General features: G+C 40.9%; 1 protein-coding gene across 1 annotated transcript in view; it reads right to left on the bottom strand.

The window, feature by feature from the left end:
• TOP1 (DNA topoisomerase I) overlaps window positions 1-23,101 on the bottom strand; it is a 67,712-nt gene that overhangs the window by 19,004 nt on the left and 25,607 nt on the right. The window contains exons 3-8 of the mRNA XM_074842883.1: window positions 19,002-19,104; window positions 7,841-7,967; window positions 7,211-7,266; window positions 4,356-4,451; window positions 3,063-3,138; window positions 1,953-2,050 (exon numbers count right to left, since the gene is read on the bottom strand). Of these exons, the coding sequence (XP_074698984.1) occupies window positions 1,953-2,050; window positions 3,063-3,138; window positions 4,356-4,451; window positions 7,211-7,266; window positions 7,841-7,967; window positions 19,002-19,104 (556 nt within the window). The remainder of the gene's footprint in view (window positions 1-1,952; window positions 2,051-3,062; window positions 3,139-4,355; window positions 4,452-7,210; window positions 7,267-7,840; window positions 7,968-19,001; window positions 19,105-23,101) is intronic.

Genomic DNA, 23,101 nt, shown 5'->3' on the forward strand with positions numbered 1-23,101 from the left:
CACTGACAGGGTGTGAAAATGACCTCTAAAAGAGCTCCACATGGTGATGAATGAGGCCAATGCCTTGGGAATGTCTAGCATCAAGTATTCACATAAGTGAGGATGAAAATGCTCAAGGCAGCAAGTACTTGAGGAAGCAGCCAAAAAAAGATATCAGACATTCAGAGAATTGACTCAGATGGAACATAAAATGCCCTTAAGAGACACAATTGAAGTGCAGATGAAACCCTGTCCAGCAAAGACACGCTATACAAAGCTGCAGATGGACGACAGGAACATCAGCAGAAGGATGCAGTTACCCACTGCCAAATTTTGCAAAACATGCTTTCAAAGACAGTTTTCCTCAGCAGTAAGCACAAATCGCAGAGCTTACCACAGCTACCTGGGACTGTGCTGCCAAGGCAGGTGAGGGGAGAACAGTACAGCTTTCCAGTAAAGCTTTGCTGTTGAAGGATACAGACTACAAGGGAACTGTGTAACAGAATATTAAGTTAGACAGAACCAGCAAGAGCAGCTGAGACAAAGCCAAAAAGACAACAGATTGTTAAGGCTTAAAGAGACCTTCTGTAGCTTCCTATTGCTTCATGTCCCTGTAGTTTGTTAATATCAAAGCACATTAAAAATACGCTGTCACAGGCATCGAGAAAAAAGTGGACTGTTCAAAATAAAAAAAAAAAAATCAGGATAGTTGGAGAGGGGTCTCAAAACCAAATCTCTAAGACAGTACACAAGTATGGAAAAAAATATGCAAGTGCTGATGTTCTGAGGAAGCTGTGACAATCAGAGAAATATGCAAAGACTGTAAACACTACAAAAGAATTCTTTTTAAAGGTGAATCAGTAAGAGTGACAAAGGGGTAAAAGACTGAACCTGAAAGGAGTGAAGATTGCAAAGGCATTCCCCAACACTACAGATCTATAATTAGCCAAATGATCTGAGGAAAAAAAACCACTCAGAGATATCATCCCCAAAAGGTCATAAAAATACATTACAGGAGGTAACAGGAGTGCAGAAAACACATACACTTTTGAAAACCACATATGCATTAAACTGAGGGAAGTATTAAGGCCCAGACTTCAAAACACACAAGTAATAGCTCCTCAAATCCAGCAATAACAATAGCTTAAATTACTGTGAATAGTTAAAAAAGATCCAGCAGGTTTCTTAGAGAGCACTACTGGTGCAGCATAGGCCTGTCTTCCAAATGAACCACAAAGTTCAGATTTATTTTAGAAAGATTCTAATAAAACTGAAGAGTGAAAGCACAACTTCAGTTGCTCAGTGATGTTACTTTAGGATCCTGGGCAAGACAAAGTGCTTTCCATTCAAAACTTATTTTCAAAATTCATTTTCCAAACAGCCCAAGCTTAACTGGTCACTTGAACAACTTCCATTTTTGTGTTAGAGGCAGGAGCAGTTTTCAGCAGCATGCAGTTGACATTCAGCTTGTATAAAAAGGTAGACACCCTCTCATGCTGTACCCTTTATATAACACAGATAAGACCTACTAGAATACTAGTTAACAGTCCTGCCCATATTTATACATTCCTGCTGACACCCCAAGCCCACAAGTTGTCATATTGCTCTGAAGAGTGTCAGCAAGAAGCAGGTTCCAGGCATAAGAACACCAGCAGCTGACCATTATGGGTAGCCTCTACAATCTATAAAGTAAAAAAAAAAACCACCAAAACACAACAAAACCAAACCAAACCCACAAAAAACTTATTTCTTGCTTTAGGTATACCTTTTCTGGTACACCACTTCTACTTCAGAGGATGAACATAGTGAATGAGATATTTATTTAGAGCTTACCAGAACGTAAGCCAATTATTCAGAACAAATCCTCATGAATCAATGAAAGAGAAAGCCAGATGTGCTTGTTCAGTCAGCACAGGAGGTAACAGGGAAAGTCCAGGTGCAGAGAGCAGCCTACATCATTGATATATAGTTACCATTTCCATTTCTGTTCCTCCTCTTTTTTCGGCTTCTTTCTCTTGTCTGCTTCAGGGACTTTTTTATCTTTGCTCTTAGCTTTCTTTGCTTTGCTGTCCTGCAAAATCAGTAAGAATCTGTTAGAACAAGCTACTATATTTCCCTTCTCCTCGAAAAAATGTTTTAAAACTAAAAGACTGTCTCTTGGGGTATATAAGTTTGACCACAAACAACTGAATTCCTGTGGCCTCACTACATAAATGCACTCTTAGATCATTCTATTAAGTCAAAGATGGCTGATGGTCCCACTTATATTTTAAGCTGAATTCTTTTATTTTGCACTTGGGACATGCTAAGTGCACACACAGTTATTCTGCTTCACCTGGTAAGTGACAAGTCTGGGCTATCGTAATGTGATTGTTTAGTTATAGAAACACCCTCCTTGACCTGCACTAGTGTATCTTAGTCTGGCAGGTGCTACAGAGCACACTTACAGCACTGTGAGGTGGCTTCTGGGAAGGTACTGGTATATGCTCACTATAGAGACACTTTCAGTGAAGAGAAGAATTAACCATGTTGCCAGGAGGTGCTTGCAATGTGTGCCTCACAAGGGTATCTTTGCTAGATGTGGAGTGTAGTTCATTAGTCTCAAATTGTGGCTAGCTTCTCTTTGCCGAGTCCCTCTCTAAAGAAATTTCCACCCTAGACTCCATCTAAAATCTTTAAGTGTCCTTCTAGCAGCTAATCTTGGTTTCATCTCCTCTGCTTCTGAACTGTGCTACATCATCTGTGCAATTACCAGATGTTGTTAGTATGGCTCCTCTACCCTCTGTGAGCTACTAAACAGAAGGACTGAGAATTGCCTGGAACAGGCTGAAAGTTCATGTCCTGGAGGCATCTTCACCCGTTGTTCTAAGAGTAGGAGAGAAAGTTTTCCTGACTTTTTATATATTATGGCTCAGATAAGTTAGCCTGCACCATAGGTGGGGATCTACCACATGCAGCTTTGTCCCAGACTGGCCCCTGCTTCCTTACCCTTGAATCAGACTCCCCCCGCTCTACTTAATTCAACACCAAATTGTCAGCCTTGCTTTTCCTGATCACAGAAGTAAACTTGTCTTTTACATTACCTCTTCTTCCTCTTGTTTCCTTTTCTTTGCTTTCTTGATGTCTTCTGTTTTGATTTTCTTGGGTTTGTACTCAGCACTGTAAGAGCAAAAAGACTAGCTGACGAAAATAATCAATTTTCCAGTACAAAAAATAAAGAGAAGTCACATGTATACAAAGTTTGTGTTCACAATATTTCTGGCACGTTTAGTTTCTAAAGAATATAATTTTATGCCCCAATGTCTGAAGACTAAATAATTCCTATCCAGAAAACAGCCCCTACAAGTTTCAGATTGCTGAAGCAAAAATCTTCCCCAATGAAGAATCAATTCAAAAGCATTAGTAGTCACCCAGTAATTACATGGGATGGGATAAACAAGCAAAAGCTTAGTGGCATGTTCTATCCCCAACTCCTTTTCCAGTCATCAGTCTGGGATCTGCCCACAAGGCTTACTTTTTGCATCCCCCACTAGTTCAAACAATAGCAAAATTGACTACTGGCAAATTCTTAATCTTTCCATTGCAGACATGAGATGGGAGGCCACAAAACCTTAACAGAAGGCAGCAAACGATTACACAAAAAGATGTCACACCCATCTCTCGGAAACTGAGCGATACCACGTAAGAACAGAATGCCACTATGGTGGAACCCTTCCAACCCTTTAACTCCAGCCTGCTAATAAGGTCACACTATCTATAAAGAGCTGGATGTACACAAATGGTGACAGACCACAGTGTGATGTAACTGGGCTTTTTACTTTACTGGGTAGGCTACTATATCAAGCAAACATCATGTGTATTTTTCTTTTGATTTAGAGACAAAAATCCTCAGCATAACCCACAACGTACTTCGACTCTAGACAAATCATGCTAAGCAGTGCAGGCAAACCTCCTCTCCACCCCCAAACAGGCTGACAATGCATTTTCTTCCTCCTGTGCAGTCATTTCCTCACCCAACAGAAACCACTGCAGCCACTCAGCTAGCGTGAATACCTCACTTGCTCAGATTTATGTTTTACAATCTTCACCAGTGTCTTTACCTACCCTCTGGGCTTTTTCTTTTTTATTTACTAGCTCTGCAACGTTTCACAGCACCATCTGCAAAAGCAGGTAATGGTATTTTGCCTTGGACAGCACAAATACTATTCTTGCCCTGCTCAGAGAACTTGTAACAGCATAAGGAGTTTGGTCTCAGACCTCCAGTGACCCATGTGAACAAGTTTGTGCTGATGACCTGAAATCCCACCTGCTCCCTCAATGTTATCTTTTTAAAACTAAGGGCAAGCATCCAAGTCACCAACACCCACACCACTTACTCATCATCTTCTCGAGGTCTCTTCAGGGGTTTAGAGTCCTCTTTAGGAGACGCATAAAACCCATCATCATCTGGTTCATCTTTAATACGTGGTGGACTACAAAAAGAAGCAAAGAAAGGTGGTTCTAACTTCAAAGAGGAAGTTTCTTGTAAACCAGCAACAACTCAGTTTTAAGCAATGATCATCTGCAAAATGTCCTCCAGTCCTGGAATGTGTTGTCATCTTAAGACCCCAAAAACCTGAGGTGTGTCATTCTCTATCCACAGACAGCATAAGGAGAGTCATTCAGTGTCTATGTATTTGCCATTTCCCAAGCAACTTCAATTTCAACTGCTTATATTTCACTGTGCTTCTTTCAGGTTTTGAGTAAAAACAACTGTAGCTTCCAGCACTTTTAAATATACTTAAAACAAAACTGAAATGCACACATGTGTGCAGTCAGAGGACATTATTTAGTTTCAACTCAATATCCTTACTGAGCCTGATAAGAGAGAAAAAGATTATCAACTAAACAAAGATTTTAAAGCTATTCCCCTGAATCTTTTGCCAGCTAAATATTGAGGCATGTGAAAACCAGAAAAGGAAACAAAGATTTGGCAAAGTTAAACTGATCAGTCTGTTTTCACTATCCAAACTGTGGGAAGTAAACAATCCTGTCCCTTTCAACAGACCACAAATATTAAGTTAGGCTCAATGTTTTCAGCCATAATGTCCCAAGACATCAGTAATAAGAGAAAAAAAATAGAGTACGAGTGCAAGAGAGACTATCCCTTTAAAACACCTCATTATTCTTAGATTTCACAGAAGCATTTCACTTATCTTCATAAAGAAAAAGATGTCTCAAGGAGTCAAAAATTACATTTTGAAGCACTTAGCTCGGGTAGAAAAAGTAACAGTGTCATCTTGGGCTTTCCTATTCATATTCAATCAGCAATTTCTGTATCAAATTGACTCAGTTTCCAAGTCAACATACGGATTTTACAATTGGATGGAGTGAGAGGAAAAAAAAAGCAGCATTCTGCTTTGTAGATCACAGTCAGCAAGAGACATTCTGGAGTCTTATTTTAGCTGGTAATGTGTCCATGAAGCAGAACAAGGCAGTTTGCTCTTTCACAGCTGTAAAGCCACTGCAGCGCTGGCAGATGCAACTCAGGGGGAAGATACGTGCTGCTATAAGAAGCCATTTCTGTGGCACTGCTTATGATTAACTAAGACACAAGTCTGCAGCACGTAGACGGTTGCAAAACGTCTATGGTAAAAGGAGTATTCGTCCCATTTAATTTATTCTCCCTTCCAGGCAGAAATTGAGAACTACTGTTTATTAAGTTGCCAGGAATTTTATCTATTCTATTTTAACACTGAAATATTTCGCAACATTTTGTAATAGTGGGAAATAAAGTGTGATTATATTAAAAGCAAGGAGCCGTATGACCAAGCTGAACCTTGACTTGCATTGTTTCCAAGACTGTAACACTGCTCATCGTACCAAGTCTTAAGGAAGAAAATCAAAACCATCTGAGTGAGGACATTATTCTCTGGTGAACTTGTAAAAGAACATTTCAGCAGGAAAAAAAGAAAATAATTACTTTACTCTTAGCCAGCTTTTGGCCCTGAAGAAGGCACAATTGTGATGGCTCCTCCAGGCTTTCCTCAAACACACAAAAAGATGCTCTTGGACAGTAAGAGGACCCAGTTACCTTGATATGAGAACACCCAACGTCCCGGGTGAGATTAGCACATGTATGCAATTCTGCTGAACAGTAGAGGCTAGAAAGAGTTATTATTAACTATTTCCTGTACCATGAAACACCTAAATGTCATTGCTTTCTATTTCCAGAGTATCCCCAAAAGGGCCTGGAGAGGGCGCCTCTTCCCTGTATCAAGCATAACTACTTACTTTGCATTTTTAAATAGGAGTAAGAAAATAAAACAGATGAAAAAATTCATGTCAAGAGGACACATTCAAAGTATGCAAAGAATAACTAACAGGCATGGACTAGAGAGGTGTCTTCTCCCAACCTCTCTGTGTCCACAGAACATGGTGAGACTAGAAGGATTTTTTTTTAAAGTGGATTCATAAAACTGGACACATGAATGAAAGATTTTCTTGACTAATAGATATGAACACGTGTATCCACCATACCACAGACCTCCAATAAGTCAATAGACTGGATTTACCACCTTAAAAATAACCAACAGCTGGATTTAAACAAGTTACAAGAGATCCTGGTTGGTCAACTAGTAAGAAAAAGTACTCTTTTAACAATTGCTCACTTCAGGTTTTTAATAAGACTATTTCATGATGACTGATACAACACGTAAGTCCAGGAGGCTCTATTATTAGCAGAGATTTAGTAGAGTAGGACATCTAGGCATTTTCTGAATGTACTTCTGATTTTACACAATCACCCTCCTTACTTGTCACTCCTCTGCAAATGCTTTAGGCTGTAGCCACTTACAGAGAAGAGACACGCAGAGGCAATCTGGATTGTCTTTACAAGGCCCTGTCTCTAGAAGAAGCCCGCAGGATTCAAGCACCAATTTTACAACAGAGGTTCTTTCAACTCCAGCTACCAAAGTTTCCATAGTTCAACCTGTCCTTGGCAGAATTCAACTATTTAATACTTGGACAAACCCAGCATGTGCAGGCAGATACCAGGTATTCAACAGCTCCCATCTCCAGTTACTAGGTAAGTAGATCAATTACCAATTCCCGTAATTGAGAAGAATATATCATCTGAAGGGGTCAAAAGTGTTCCCATTTTTTCCCAAGACCGAGTGAGAGGAGTCAAACACTGAGCACCTAAGAAAAGTCAAACTGCTACTTTTTTCACATCATAGGCCTGATTTCTTACCTGGAGAAACCATTTTCCTTTTCCTTCTTTATTTTTACATCACCAGATGATTTCATCTGAAAAACATAAAAAGTAGGAGCTGATTAGCACTGCCCAGAACACCTTATGCTTTTCCAACATGCAACACAGTCAGGACATTTAACTTGCAGAAGGAACCAAAGGGCACTGTGACTGTATCTTCATCCCTTGTAGCCCTTAGTGACCTACACGACACACCAAAAAGGCAACATTTTCTGTAAGTCTTAGTCAATTCAGTGTTTTCTGACCTTCTGATTTCTTCAACAGATTGGAGTTAAGTGTCTAGTTTGTCCTTGCACAGAACAAACGTGATCTAACAGATTTTTCTCCCTTGTCTCTGAATCTAAGCTTGGCAAAGTAAAGGGAAAAAATGTGGAGCCAGTGGACAGAGCTCCATTGTGTAACTGTTTCCACTCACAATACCTGCAGATAAAGCCCTTACAAGTTCATATTTAGCACTCCACAAACCAAGTCTCTGGGTCAGCATTGGGATAATTCTCTCCAGGCTGATAAAAACTTGGAAGTATAAGCTACATCTAACCCACTGGGTTTGTACCATTCAGTAGTATAAACCAGAACCATCCTCGTGTCTCTCCCGCAGGAAACACCTACCTTCTCTTCCTTTCTCTTCTCCTTGTCTTTATCTTTGTGTTTGTCTTTGTGTTTCTCTGAGCTGCCATCTTTGTGTTTGGTTTTCTCCTTGTCTTTGTGTTTCTTTTCTGAGGAATCTTTGTGCTCACTGCAAGACAGAACAGTATGTTTGCAGAGGGGAACACGAGGAGGTTTGACTAATACAGACAACTTCCATCGGTAAAGAGTCATAGGTTTTGATGATTACAAACCCTACAAAATAAGGGATCACCTTAACAGGAAGATCCACCACAGTCTCCTGTCACATGTCATCGATTCTCCTGGAGAGGAAGAGGAACAGGAGGGGAACATAACACAAAACCACAGCTGCCAAGCGCTCCACTTCAGGAAAACCCCCACCAGCCTGGATTGCTGAGGAAATCCACAGCTGCTACACTTAAAGCTCAACACTTTAAGTTGAATTCCCACTGTCTCTGCTTTGCCTCTTTTTCCTAGTCCACGTAAAAGGTCACTGGAATAGAGCTGCCAGACCCGTCAATGCCCATGTCAGCTTTTGCTCAGACAACAGTTTGTCATTGTAGCAGCTCTCATCTCTGGAACTTAAAGAGAAAACCGCTGATCTCTATTATTCCCAAACAGATGGGAAAACCAGAGCAAACAGGATATGCGATGTCCTTGTGTTTATGCAAAGTCAAACAGAAAAGGCAGGAATAATGCTGCAGTCCTCAGTCAGAGCTGTTTCATCAACTGTGCCTCACCACCATGGTCAGCCCAGCTCTGCTCTGTCGAGACGACGCTGCCATGCAGGATGGGAACTCACAAAGGTGTTTCCAAGTGAAAATCTGGTCTGCTACTACTCAGTCTGGTACTACGGGTAACAGTATTTAAACACCCAAAATTCTTTAGTCAGAACAGAGGGAAAAAATGCTCCCAAGGAGAAGAAAATTAACCTTTTTTAATTCCATCTCTGCCCCCTTCTGATTTCTGAGACATTTGGGTAAATTTGGATCACATTTTCAACTTTTTCTTATCAACCTGAAAGACACATGGCTGTTTTAAAATAAAAGTTAGTTTTCTCATGGAATGACTTGACCCTTTGAGCCAGAAAGAGGGGAAACGCTCTCAGGACATTCATGATAGATACTGCAAGAACTGGCCACAAGGATTAGCAGCACCGTTGTGGAAGTCAAGCAGCAAACCTGTCAATTCAACAGGGCTTCAATACACATTTATAAGGTGGAAATCAGGTTCTCTTCCATCGGGCACACTTAGACACCAAGCAAGCTGCCTTCCTCGTGCTGGTAGTTCATGTGCCTCCTTCCTCAGCACCTGACTCCCATCAGCTGGGACACACTCTGCTTCTCCTTAGGACTATGCAATGCAGTGCAAAGCTTTACTAGAAACAGGCAGCTTCCTCATTTCAGTGATTTCAACACTCAAGTGCAAGCCCAAACTGATCTGGGGGAACACAGCCCTGAAAAACAGCAAGCCTGAACTCCAGGTAAGAGCATGATTTTTAAAAACCATATATGCTTCAAGTCTTCTTTCTATCATAAAAACAGACTGCAAAAGGGTTGGATGTTTGATGGCTACAGAAAGCAAGCAGCACATTAACCAGCTCCCATGAAGTTTGCGTGTGATTAAGAGGAAAGCAACCACAGTCACAAACACGCCAACCCACACCCAGCTGCAGAACTGCAGAGTAAAGTCCAACGTCGAGAGTTTCAGAGCCTCACATAACACTAGCACGAATGGACCTGAACCTGCAAAAGGTCTAAATTATTCAAGCTCAGAGTAGCACACACTCCAATAAATACACACCAGCCTTCCGAGCCCAAGCAGCTAAAGCATGAAAATCCACGTCTAAAGGAAAACAGTACGTTCACGTACTGTGTCGCATTAGATCAGTAGGAAGATACACCAGTTTCATTTTAACTCTCTAGCAACCTCTTTATACTACATATGAAACTGTAAAGGAGTATCTAAACATTAAAAGGCAACTGGCACTCTAGAAATTCTTGTAGATAGACACACAGCACCACATGTTGCCTGTGAGTAAAGATTCAACAACTGCAGACTATTCTTACCCAGCAGATCATGTTATGTACACTGTGTGATCAGGACATGCAAGTACATACACAGAACATCCTGACACTGGATCTCGGAAATCCACGAGATGCCCGCTCCTCTGGCTCAGATTTGACATCCCAGTTTCTGTACCCTGATTATTCATCAGTATGTCAAACTCACGACACCTATTTAATTTTCCTTTGCTACAACTAGATTCATTGACTGTCTGAAAGCACAAACCCCACATATGTTACTAATAATTTTTAAACTCAGGAAGGTCTGGAAATTCCAACTTGATACCTTGTACTGTTATCTGTATAGTACCTCATCTGCCAAAGATTTAAGTTTTACAATTACAAAGGGATATCATCATCAAGGAAAAAACATAATGAACAAATACACAAGGCTTAGACCCATGTTGCTCTCTGCAGATCTGCTTGTTTCTCTTTCCTGACTCTTTCTTGTTCTTATTTGGTATTTAAATTCTACCTGAGATAACATGTTTTACCCAGACAACAATTCTTATTTTCAAAGCCATCGATGGAGGTAAAGCTCATGGCTGTGTCTGTTGCTTTTGAGTTTAGAATAGCAAAAAAAAAGAGAAAAAAGTTTAAGTTTTCAAAAGCACCGTGCTCCTTTTCACTAGCAGCCAAAAGCACTAGCTTTCAGTATGTGACGGGTAGAGCCCTGGGATGTACACAAAACGTGACTAAAAGCAAATTAATAGATGACAATCTACATCTGCAAAGCTAATACTGAAAAAGGCAGAAAATCTCATTGGCCTAGAGAAGCACTGACAATTTTTGTGTGTTAAATGCTTACGGACTACAGCTGGAATAAAGAGTGCTAAAAACTTAGGCTTGCATAAGCAGAAGCTCAAACGACATCCCCCTTGAAAGAGAGTAAGCGGCCACTGTTGAAAAACTGTTATGCAATCTAATCTAAAGCTAAGATTTTTCAGCACCGGAGTCAAAATCAAGAAGTCTGGATTCCCAATTCAGTCGTAGTTGTTGGCTTTTTTTATTTTTATTTTTTAATCACATGATTATCCTTCCCTTTTGCTCTACAGGGAGCAGTAAGATTTCTTACCAAAGCAATGTGGGCTCAGATAACCCAAGGAAACTCTGTCTCCAGTTTCACTCTGCAGTTTCATTTTCAAAACAACAGTATTGGTGGCTAGGCCCTGAGGTCCTGCTCGCTGCTGCTCCTGGTATTTGACTGGAAGAAATTCCCCAGATAAAAATCTGATTTCATGTGCTACTCGCTCCAATGTAAAAAAAAAAAGCACGTATATTTCTTTCCCTCATTTGTAAGTAAGACTGCTTGTCAGACCTACATGTTTCTAGACACTGGACCACAGCTCTGACTTCAACAACTCAGTCCAAAATTTTATAACATGTGCAACAATGAAGGCATGTGCCCCTCTTCCCTAAGAGGGCCTGAAATCTGCATCTCCCAGAAAACCTCATTTGGAAACACACTGATAACAAAGGCCTCAAGCAACAATCCTGAGAAGAGTAAATTTTTTTTCTCCAAAAGCAAAGCAAGTTGCTCAGATATTAACTTCAGTCAGCATGCTGAGCTGCTTTGGTCTTTCATTTGGCTAAGATACTTATGTGAGCCTCCAGGGGAACACAATTTAACCACCACACTAATCTCAAAAGAAAAGAGAAGCCAACAGGACGCCATCCTTACCCTGAAAAAGGAGTTTCAGCCTTCTATCAGAAAGCTATTTTGAGACAACCCCAAAGGGATGGGGAACAATTTAAAGATCAGAAGTCTCTCTTCCTGGCCAATTTAAGAATGGGGAAAAAAAAAAAAAAATCTCTTTTCCTTAAAGAAACCAAACACAACCAAAGAAAAGGTCTCAAGACTGCATGCACCCAGATAATTTTATCCTGAATTCATTTCTCAGAGCACTGTGGATCCTTCGTTACCCTTCCTGCACATACCCCTTTGCCAAGAAACCAGCTTGAAGTCACTTAAGTAGGACAGCAAAACCCCCCTAAGATAGAGGAAAGCTTCAGTGCAAGTTAGCCTGAAAAGAGGACAATTGGATCATAAAAACGTTGTTCACAATCTGTTTTAGAAATACCCAGCTTTGCTAAGAAAGTAAGATCTTCTTTTTTCACCCAGACCATTACAGTTGAACCAATGCAATGACACGAATTTTACACCTCTGAAGGTGCTTAATGCTGACAACCTGCACTGTTTTTTTTGTTCTTTGTTGGTTTTGGGTTTGGTTTTATTTTTTTAAGGTAACAAAGTACAGTAGGACACCATATTAATACAGGCAGAACCAAGGATTACATCATCTAGAGACATATCATGGTACTGGCTTAGTTCAGACAAAGGCCAGATGAGTACAAACGCATCTCCTAAAGCACTACAGCCTGTTTGCTAGCTTGCTTACTGTCTTTCTTTTAGAGTTTTAGTGTGAACAAGGCCTTGGAGAGCTCAGGCTGAAGCACACAAAGCAGTAAACGTAACAGAAGCAGCCATTGCCCTTGAAAGCGTGGCTGTATTTCCCAGTGAGGATGCCTGCAGGAGGACAGGAGGGAGGAGAGGGAGAGGAAGGGAGAACAGACACCTGGCAGCAGCTGCTCAGGCTACGATCACATGGGAAAGTCACAAGTGGAAAGTGTTTCCAAAGAATGGCAGATGTGCAGATCACAGCTTCCTTCTTCAAACTACACAGCTTTGCAGTAATTTAACACCGCATTCTTCAGGTGCCATTTATGTATGTTAATAATCCCTTCCCAGGCCCTTTCCATTCCAGCTTCAAAATCACAAGCTGGGAAGGATGCTTTATCTAAAGTGTCTCTTATTTCCTCTCTCTCATATTCTCAGCTCTAATTAGGTCGTGACTGGGAATCTGCTACTAGCAAGCACCAGAGCCTGCTGCAAGCGGAGCTTTGCTAGCCTACTCAGGAGCTGCTACAACGCAACTGAAGCGTAAAATAAGAGGGAGCTGTGATTTTAGTGAAATGTAAAAACACAATAGGGACAGAGCATAGGTTACGCAGCCCGTGTCCCGTCTGACGTAATACAGTATTACTGGAAAACTGTGATCATATTCAGACTAACGCATACCAAGGAATGGCTGACTGTGCAGGGAGCATTTCAGAAACAGAAGGCACACCAGCAAAGGACAAGTTTTCAGCTGGCTTGCAGTATTTTATGCTCACAGTTAGAGGGTTATCATATGGTGTTACAGGGAATGAACACGTGAGCCCTAATGGTTCTGCAGGGATTTCAGCAATACAATAAAAAAACCCCTGAAACCGCTTTTCCCAGAGTTGAAAGGAGTCTTTTCACCAGTTTTCACAGATAATAGATCAAGCCTTCAGCAAGAAAAGCAAGATAAAAAGCTGGACTAATCAACAGCTGACAAAAATATTAGAAAGCAGAACAATATTCACACATTGAGACAAGGATCAGGCTTAGCATGCACCTTCTATGGATGTGCAAGAACCAGGTTTATTACTAAATGAAAAGCAAAAATTTTTGCTACTGGAAGGCAGTGTCACATTAGAACACTGATCAAGGTGAACTGTGCACTCAAAGGGGGAATAAAAAGAAAACCGCCCATGCTAGAGAACAGGGGGTGCTGAAATTTTTTTTAAAAATTGCTTCTTCCCCTGTGTCAGGTATCCTGCCTCTTCCTGACCCCAATGCACACAGTTCTTAGCAGTCTGGGATCACATAATAAATCAGAGGTGTGCAAGAAGTCTAAACTCAAATTTATCTTTATTCACAACTAGCAAACGCCTGGAATCTGTGTTTTTCCTAGCAAAACCATAAAACTTAGAAGATGCCAGTGAAGATCAGGTCTATAAATCCCTCATGTGTTCCACGCTTCTGTTCATTTCAAGTTGTGATCACAAGAGATTTAGTAAACGGAGGAAATATGCAATCTGACAGAAGATTTTTCTTCCTGCGGCTCAGATGCTTGTCACATTGACAACACAGATCAGTGCTGCAAGAGCAGCCTCTTTACTCCCATTCCCTGTCACAGCCATTTCTGCACTCTTCAGTCTACTGGCAGCCCACACTCCATGCACAAAGCCCAAGACACCTGGCAGAAAGACACTTGTTACTGTGAACACTTCCAAACCAATCTCTAACAAGTCATGGCTTCAAAGGACGCATTATTTCATTTTTTTGCAGGGTCTACTTGTTTGAAATGCTCATGTCCCACAGATCAGAAACCTATTGCCACATCACATTTGTTTCACTTTATTTAACTACTGACATTTATATTTAATGGGTGTGTATTAGATTTTCATTTGGGGATTGGGAAGTACAGGGCTGACAAAAGGAGCAAAGGAAAATACTTCGCTTGATAGAGATTGCTTGATAGTGATGTGGATTCATTCTTTTATACGAATTTTTCTTAAGTGGGCTTTGCATTTTCTTTCCTTGAGGGGTGACGGAGAAGATCTGAGGCACACAAATGTTCTCTCCCAGTTTACTACAGCTGTAAATGAGTGGTTAAGATACAGAAGTGTCATCTTGTGAGTGGGAGAGGAGGAAAGCAAGAAGCAAAATTAAGAAGTTCTACATGCCACTCCACACACTTCTGCCATATGAAATCAAAATTATCTATTTTAGGTATTTCTGAGACTTATCTTGGCAGTTTAAATCCTTCAAAGTCTGGATACAGGAAACATTTATTCTCCTGCATTGGAGTTATTCTGCCTTCTTGATGCAGATTTTATTTTAAAAGCCTTTTTAAAGTACAGGGCAGGAAATGAAATTGTCAAACTATTACAGACAGATACAAAAATGATCTGCTTCAAACACAACCAGACAATGCTCTTAACGATGTACAATGTCCGATGCAGTCCTGTACTTCTCAGAATGCAACTGGGGACTCTTCACACACTCTATAAAATTCCACAGAGGTACAAACTCAAGTTTCACCAACAAGAATGGCCTGGATTTCTGCTAAAGCACCATTCAACCTCTTTGAGAATTATCAAAGATACAGCACAGCTTTTGCAATAACACAGCAGCTTTTCTGAAATACAGAGTGGATTTTCTGAAGATTTACATGCAATTCTATTAATCCAAGATAAACTTTTCTAAAGGATTCATTTTCAATTTTAGCAACAGGTGACAGGCTTTTATTAAGTGCTTTAAAAATTCCCCATACAGACAAAAAATATTGGAAAATCCCACATTCTTGTTACCTTGGAAATTTTTTGTTTAATTTCTAATGAAGTAATGGCTATATTTTACTTGTTTTTCATTGGCAAAGGAGAAACTTCAGTACAAACAGGCAGATTTTTTTCCTTCAACGTTCTTCTGTTAAGAACTATCCCCTATCAAAATGTTGTCACAATTCTCAGCAGGGCAGAGGCTCTCAGAGGTCTGCTGTGGTCCCCCGCAGTTGGGTTCAGCTAATATTTTTGCTGCAGACAGGAGGTGCTGGATGGTTACAGCAGAGGAACAGTAACACGGTGGCAGTGCTGTGAGGCTGGGTTTTGGAAGGGGCACTCCTCACCTTTGTTTATAGAAACAAGACCTTTGACCCAGTAAAGTCTTTACAGCAAGTTGCAATGAGATGGGGAGCAACCATGAAAATCTCTTGTACCACGTACCCACTTATATCACTGCAAAGAGCTTGAAAGAGCTGTTGTACTTAAAGAGGAGCTTTTTTTTACAAAAGGACAAGCATTGCAAACTTGCTGATGACCAGTTGCTATCAGCAGTATGCTACGTAGCAGATATTATCCAAAAAATAAACACATTTAACGGTGCCCCTTCACGCTGAAGGTGCCATTTGAACAATGTGTGAGAAAGTAGCTGCTTTTTAAAAGAAACTCATGCTACGGAGACAGCATCATGAAAACAGATCCATCAGTATGTGATTTTGTTGCCAAAACTGATGCAAAGTGTGTCACTGAGAAAAACTCTCCTAGCTGCATGCTTGAAAAACTTGGAAACAGAAAGCCCTTTGCCTGAGCAGTGGCTGGGCTGAAAAATGAGTATCCCTGTTCAATAAGCACAGCCAACAATGCACTTCTTCCACTTGCATCTATACTTTTCTTTGTGAAGACTCTTTTTCAGCACTGATGGCCATTATAACCAAGGATCAAAATAAACTGGACCTAGAACCAGCCCTTTGAATGGTTCTGCGAAGGGCTAAGCCAAGATTTTCAAAACTAACCAAGTATAGGCAATCACAGAGCCCTCACTCTTCTCCCAAGAACAATTTTGCTTTTGGTCTTGTTATATCACAGCTAAGAGTCCTTCTGAAAGAGGATAATTCTTCAGTATTTCCCACACAGCAATTTCCTCCCTTCCCACGGCTGGCAAAATTAAAAGCTATTAAAAATGGCAAAGTGATCAAATGCCCCCTGCTCAGTGCAACCCATCTGCTTAGCAGAATGATAGTGATGGACACTGGACAGTCACGCAGGCCATCCTAAAATTTGGACTTCTCTGTTCATCCTGGCTCTGTCCAGGAAAGTACAGGGACTGTAGCAGTAGAACCCAAACTGAAACTCAGCTTGCTTCACCCTTCCCCGTCCTGTCCCGTAACTCACCAGTCTGGCCTCTGCCATCCCTGGATTCACACCTCCCATGTGAACACTTGGCAGCCTTCTGGCCTCAAGCACATGCTCCATTCAGGTCCTTCCAGCAGCTCCCCCTCCAGCAATTCCCTGCTCACCACAGATCTTCCTCCACCTCCAACCCCATGTTGTGAGCTGCTGGGTTATCTCCTTCACAAGACAATAGTTACCTAAACCTAATCCTCACAGACACAACTTACATTTATGGAATTATGTGGCTGACAACTGAATCAAAGGATGTGGGGAACTTACATTATGAGGTCAGTGATTTCTAAAAAGTTTGTCTCAGAAGTCAGCAAGCAGCCACGGGTACCCTGAGTGTGACTGAGCATGAACAGGGCAGTGAAGATTTTGGAGCCCTCCTGAAGGAGTGATCCAACCGGAGTATCACACATGTGTCCACGTATGTTATCCTTCCTGAACACCACCTTCAAGATCGGATCGCATGATTCAGCACTTGAATACATTCATTTTTAAGGTGGCAGTTTTGAAAGACAGAAAACACAACTGTGCACTCAGCCTGCGGAAGTGAAGTCCCACCTTGCATAGGGGCCTGAGGGGCAAAGCAACATTATGTAATCTCTCCCCAAAACAGGCCTTGAACAAAACCTGTGCACACACATGCACTCAGTCATGCCAACCACATGGGTGTACCCTATTATGGGACTCAAGGATGCAGTATATTGTGCTCACAGGACAAATGAACACTTAACAGATAAATGAAAGTGACTGGAAGCTTTAGGCACTGTGCCTAGAAAACATGATGCCTTTCTCATAAGGATTTCAAGGCAACACTGTAGGAAGGAAGGAATTACTTCAAGATAAAGCATGATTACGTATCGTCTCATGAGCTACACCTCACAAACATATTAGCCATTCTTATCTCCTTTCCACTGTTTTGGTATTTATTGTTTACACAATCAGTAGTGTGCAGCTTCAAGTTATATGCTGTAATTAGTTCTTACAGTTAAAAATACGCTGACCATTTCCAACTCCTACACAAATAAGGTCAAATCTTTAATGAATTCTGGAAATTTAAAGATAGTGCTTATGTTCCTCCTTACAAAAGGATGTACTCTGCTAAGACTGTAGGAGAATGGTTTTTCAAGTGAAGCAATGGACATTTGGAAATGTGACACTGTCAATTTTGGGGTGAATGCTTGAACATCAGAAAAACGAAAATCAGAAATCAAGGCAATATAGATACGTGAGCAAAGAAGAGTGCAAACAATGTGTCCAAAGCATTTAATCTTTCTTGTGGAAGCTAGTAAATGCTGCAAGTTATTTGGCCTAGATTTCTTTTCCCCTGTCAACCATTTACTTTCAAAAAAAAAAAAAAAAAAGAAATGTATTATGGAACAGTAAGGTTGTGTAACTTCTCAAAAGGTCATAGAAAACTCAAATAAAGTGCGACCCCAATAAAACAGACCTACTGCTTAGCACAGACTCTCTCCTCTTTTCCATGTTTCTTTTTAATAGAAATCATTGTATACACAAGATTTTTTATTTGTTTTTAGATTGTGTTATCACAATTGCACAGAAATTAGTAACACTTGCTTGGCCATAGTATAAACACTATCTGTCATTCACCAAGTGTCACAACAAAACTTACCCTCCAGGGACTGGTTTTAGCAAGTTTCATTGTCAATATAGGCTCTGCAGCACTTGCACCTCAGGAGTTACAACTAGGAAAGCTTTTCTGAGTAACATCCTCTGTGTGACATACTTGCCCCACACTCCCATCACACCAAATCACCACGGACAGACCTGCACATCTGGTTTTTGCAGTTCACAGCCTAGGCTAGGGTATCAGCTGGACCACGGAATTCACCACCACCTCAAGAGCTACAGGTCATCACAGAGCACATAAGCATTCAAGTTCAGTGTGGATGATATGGCAGGTGACTGGCATGGAACACCTTTCCCATACAGTGGCAGTGTACTATATCAATCACATCAGACAAAACGGCATGCAATCCTTTCAAATTCATCTCATCATCTAACCCACCAGAAGTCCATAACACTGTCTCACAGTGTTCAGATATTCAGCCACCGCGGTAGCAGACCAAGGACATCACCATTGTTCTGGGGGAGCGCCTTTCCAGGTACTTCTCATTATTAGGAGGCTTAGTAGTCACATCAGGTTCACCCATGCTAGAACAGTGGGGTTTGTACCAACACGCAAGAGAGCTCACGTTTCTGACAAACAATTGGAACCCCATACAAAAAAGATTATGATCAAAATTGATCAATCGTCATGAAGGTGGGGTTAAACTAGTTTTTAATGCCTTTAATAACACTAAGCTACAATAACCTTTCATATGTTAGTATTGGTTCACATTCACAAGATACACTGTTTCAGCTGCCCATATGGAAATGCATGCAATGACAGAAGTTAGGCTTAAAGCAACTAATAAACCACACTCAAAATGTAGCAATTCCATCCTCAGATATTATCAAAATAATTCTTGTAAGACTGCATGTGCAATGGTGTTTTAGCCTATGAGCACTTCATTGATTTTTTTCCTCACCTATTACTGTGCTTGGACTTTTCCCGGTCTTTTTCCTTGTCCTTCTTGTGCTCTTTGTGCCGGTGTTCTCGGTCTTTGTGTTTATCTTTGTGTTTGTGAGAATCTGCAAGCAGAGAGGCAAAAAAAATTAAGAAATGAAGTGGGGAGAAAACTCCATGCCTCCCTCATGGACCTCTGCATTTTTCCCCACCCCATACCAGTATTTTCTGTGATTCAAAATTTGTAACAAAAAAAAAAAATCTCAGTTTCAGAGGTCCTAAATAGATTCATTGTTCCTGCAGCACAAGTTAATTAATCTTGGCAACAGCTGCATTTATATGGTCTTTAGTTCAATGACCTTTAAATGCTTTACAGATCCTGAAGAAATGCAACCCTTCTTATTAAATAGGTAAGTATGGCTATAGCAAGTTCAATCTTACTTGGCAGATGGGAAACCTAGCTTCCTGTGCCTGTAAGTATCTCATGTCAAATAGATTATAAGGATACAGAACAGAGCTGAAATGTTAGGCCTACTGGATCATAGAATTTAGACTGCTATTTCCACAACCATCTAGTCTAGATAAACCAGCCCCCCCCCCCCCCCCCAATTATAATCATCTTATTTTTATCCCCAACAGTGCATGACAGGCACTCAGCAAGGGAAAGGGGGAGTCATGAGGGAAGAGGAAAAGAAAGGGTGAAAAGAAAAGAGGAATAGGAATTCTCTCCTCATGCTTCTCTCCTGCAGGAGACACTTACCTCCCTCCAACAACAGCCCCACCAAGAAAATCCAACATGACAGCTGTAATGAGTATGTACCGCTGGTAACCCACCCACACAGGTTAGGACTGGTCCAAATTAAGCGACAGGTCAGAAATAGGAGATGGTAACTCAAGTAAATCTACATGAACACAGTAATTTTATTGTTACCAATTTCTATTCCAGGTGACATTTCCCATCCTCAGTGACAACCATACTGTGTAATAATTTAAAGCACCAAGGAAATAGATCCAGCACAGAAAAAGAGCAACATAGTTGAATTGTAAATAAACTCATTTACAAGCATCTTTAGGATCCTTAAGTGTTCTTTATAAGTAGATCAAAAAGGAGCTGAGGCTGAACTAGCACCTCAAACCCACCTTAAAAGGCACTATCATTTAAAGTAAGGTCACTGTAATGTTGGGAAGAATGTGTGCATGCCCAAAGACACCCCCCCAGGGTTTTTTGGGTGTTTGCTGTTGGTTTGTTTTGTTTGTTTTCTTTTTTAACGTGCTTCTCAAAGCGACTAAAATTCAGTAAGCTCCTCAGGATACCTAAAAGGCTGTGCTGACTTTGGCAACTGTTTTTCAGATCATAGCGCCAGAATTTCCACCAGCAATCTTGGCTGTAAGGTATTAATGCTTAATTGTAAAGATGTTACCGTGCCTCTAAAAAGGCTACTATCCCCACGCTAAGAATAGGAAACTGCAACACAAGGATTTTGTGACTTTCAGTCACATGGGAAATGTATTACAGAGCCAGGAACAAGCCTCATCCTCCTGACTCCAAGTCTTCCACCACAAATTCATTTTTCTCCTTAACTGACACCAGCTCTTCTAACCTCAAAACATTCAGCTGGTTTTAGTGGAAACGTATCCACAGTCACATTTCTACAGAATATGATTTTAATCTATTGCTTTCTATAACTTCAGGTATTGTTTTCAGACACCTGCAGTAAGACAACATAAAACAACATATGAATGCTGACATTCAAGCCTCCAACTTGCCTTCTGCATCTTTCCTCAATCCTCCTGAACTTGGCAGCACTTGCTAGTGCTTTGGGGTATACAGCAAGATTTAGTTTTCTATATTTTGATATACAGGCACGTGGCAGGTTATGTGGAACATTTGGTGCTAGAGCATAAAACACCTAAGAGTTTTCAAATACCTAAACAGCAAAATCTATTTCACAGCAGGCAGAGCTTTGCAGGCATCTCTGGCAAACTGTGTGGGGACCGGACACCTACACTCTCTGAACTGCCAAGAAGCAATTTCTCAGTACCCTTCTTCCCACCAGGACAACACACATTTCACTGGCAAAAATGTTTTCGCAGTGCATTTCACACTTAAGATTCTTCAGTTCAGCCAGTAGCTGGAAGCTCAGGCTGTTTGCAAACTGCCAGGGTTTTATTCCACAGAGAGTTTACTCACTGATTCCTAAAGCACCGGCTGAAGTGAACAGCCATCTATTTACACTTGATGAATAGGTAAATTGCTAGAAAAACCATCATGATGCTATACATAGAACTATGTACGCTCATTTTATAACATCCTCGCTTTTTAAGGAGGTACATACCAACGCAGAGTCAAATTTTTTCTACCAACCAATCGATGGAAAACGTGTGCAACTGAGCTCAATGCTATTCTCTTTAGAGCTTAGAACCACAAGACTATTTTTCACCAAAAAAACAGAAAGCGGAACAGTCTTTACCTTCATCACCAGATTCCCTTCCAGCTGACTCGTGCTTTCCAGCTGAAATTAATATTTACTCTTGAAAAGTAGTTCCAGGGCTATACCCTGGAAACACTGGAGTCAGACATCTATTTCCTCGATCCTCTGCACTGCTTACAATCATTTGGTATTTTCAGACAATTAAAGCCCGGTACAGCAGCAAAAAAAGTGCCTGACCAGTTAAACTAGCTCTGCTCGCTAGTGTTTGTCACCACTCAGCTTTCCTTTCAGAGGTATTCTGGCTAAAAGGCAGGCCAAAGCTGCTGGGGAACGGGAGGTTGTGTATATGGTCTTGAAAGGAGAAGGGAAAAACTGGCAGGAGAGCTTTCACCCAAGTGCAGTCAAGGCTGGATAGGTACTTGGTCTCTCACACTGGACAACACTTTAAATTCAGTACCTCCAATGGAGGTAAGTGTAATACCTCCCAGACATGGCTCCTAACAATTAAATTATTCTGGAATATTTGCCTAGTATTCAGACTCAAATGGTGCTGCTTTCTGGCATAATGCCATGAGGTAGGTTAAGAATGAAGACTTCAAAAGACTTTATTAAATAGTCTTGAGCTGACATATGTATGTCTTCAGAAGGCATTAAAGCTCTCGGTCTCTTTTTTTTTTTTTTGAGGGTGGAGCTGGATGAAGTTCAGGAGACTGGGTCATTAAAAAGACAGAATTGGTTTTTTTGGCATATCACACAAAAATGCTTTGTTCCAGACTGGCTTTATGTAGGAGTCCAAGTTGATGTTTATTTGGTGGCTGACATGAAACAAGTTTAGCCATTTCACTCCAGTTTGTGTACCCACTTCACAGAAACCAATACAGCAACACCTCCAACTGAATTACACAGGCAACAGATGACAGAACTGGGAACAAAACTTTAAGACAGTGAGCCACCTCGCACCAAACCTCATCGACACAGAAGCAATCAATGAAAGTGTTCCTGTCTGTAATATATCTTCTTTGATGTATCCAGCATATTAATTCCTAGAAGAATCTTCCAGCCTCCAGTAACTCTCTCCCAGCTTGCAGCTGATTAGCAGTTGACTAGGTTCAGCCTCACCAGCTACAGAATGAAGTCAGACATTATCACACATTCAGATTTGTTTCCTGCCTTTTATGTCTTCCATTAAGTATGTCTGCTTCCTCTAACACTAAACAAGGAGATAAATACTATTCCTTCTCCAAGAGCATTAGCAAAATCCACTGTCTACTGTGAGCAAATTTCAACCCCCCAAAAGCTTGTGTGATATTTAAAGATTCAGAAATTGAAAAGTCTCTCTCCAGCGTCAAGGTTACAGTGGGGACCGGGGTTATGCTAACTGGGCAAGGATCCATTAGCCCTTAGGCTCTCCCTTCAGTATCCTCTAACCCAAACAGAGCTTTTGGCATCTCTTCTGTTCTAGAAAGCTTGATGTCTCTGGCACTGGATCTCTGTCTGTTAATGCTGAGCCTGGTGTATCTCCAAAAGATTACCGCAGTCCCCGTACTATTCCTGCCATTCCCCCTGTACCTCCAACAATCACGAGCAGCTCTGCATTTTTGTACGTTGATTCATCTTTCAACTCTGTTTAATTACAAGGACGCCTGATTTAAGGATGGGAAATTCTAAGCACTTTTGGTCTGTGGCTCTG

This window comes from Strix aluco, chromosome 17 (genome assembly GCF_031877795.1).
Source record: "Strix aluco isolate bStrAlu1 chromosome 17, bStrAlu1.hap1, whole genome shotgun sequence".
Classification (NCBI taxonomy): domain Eukaryota; kingdom Metazoa; phylum Chordata; class Aves; order Strigiformes; family Strigidae; genus Strix; species Strix aluco.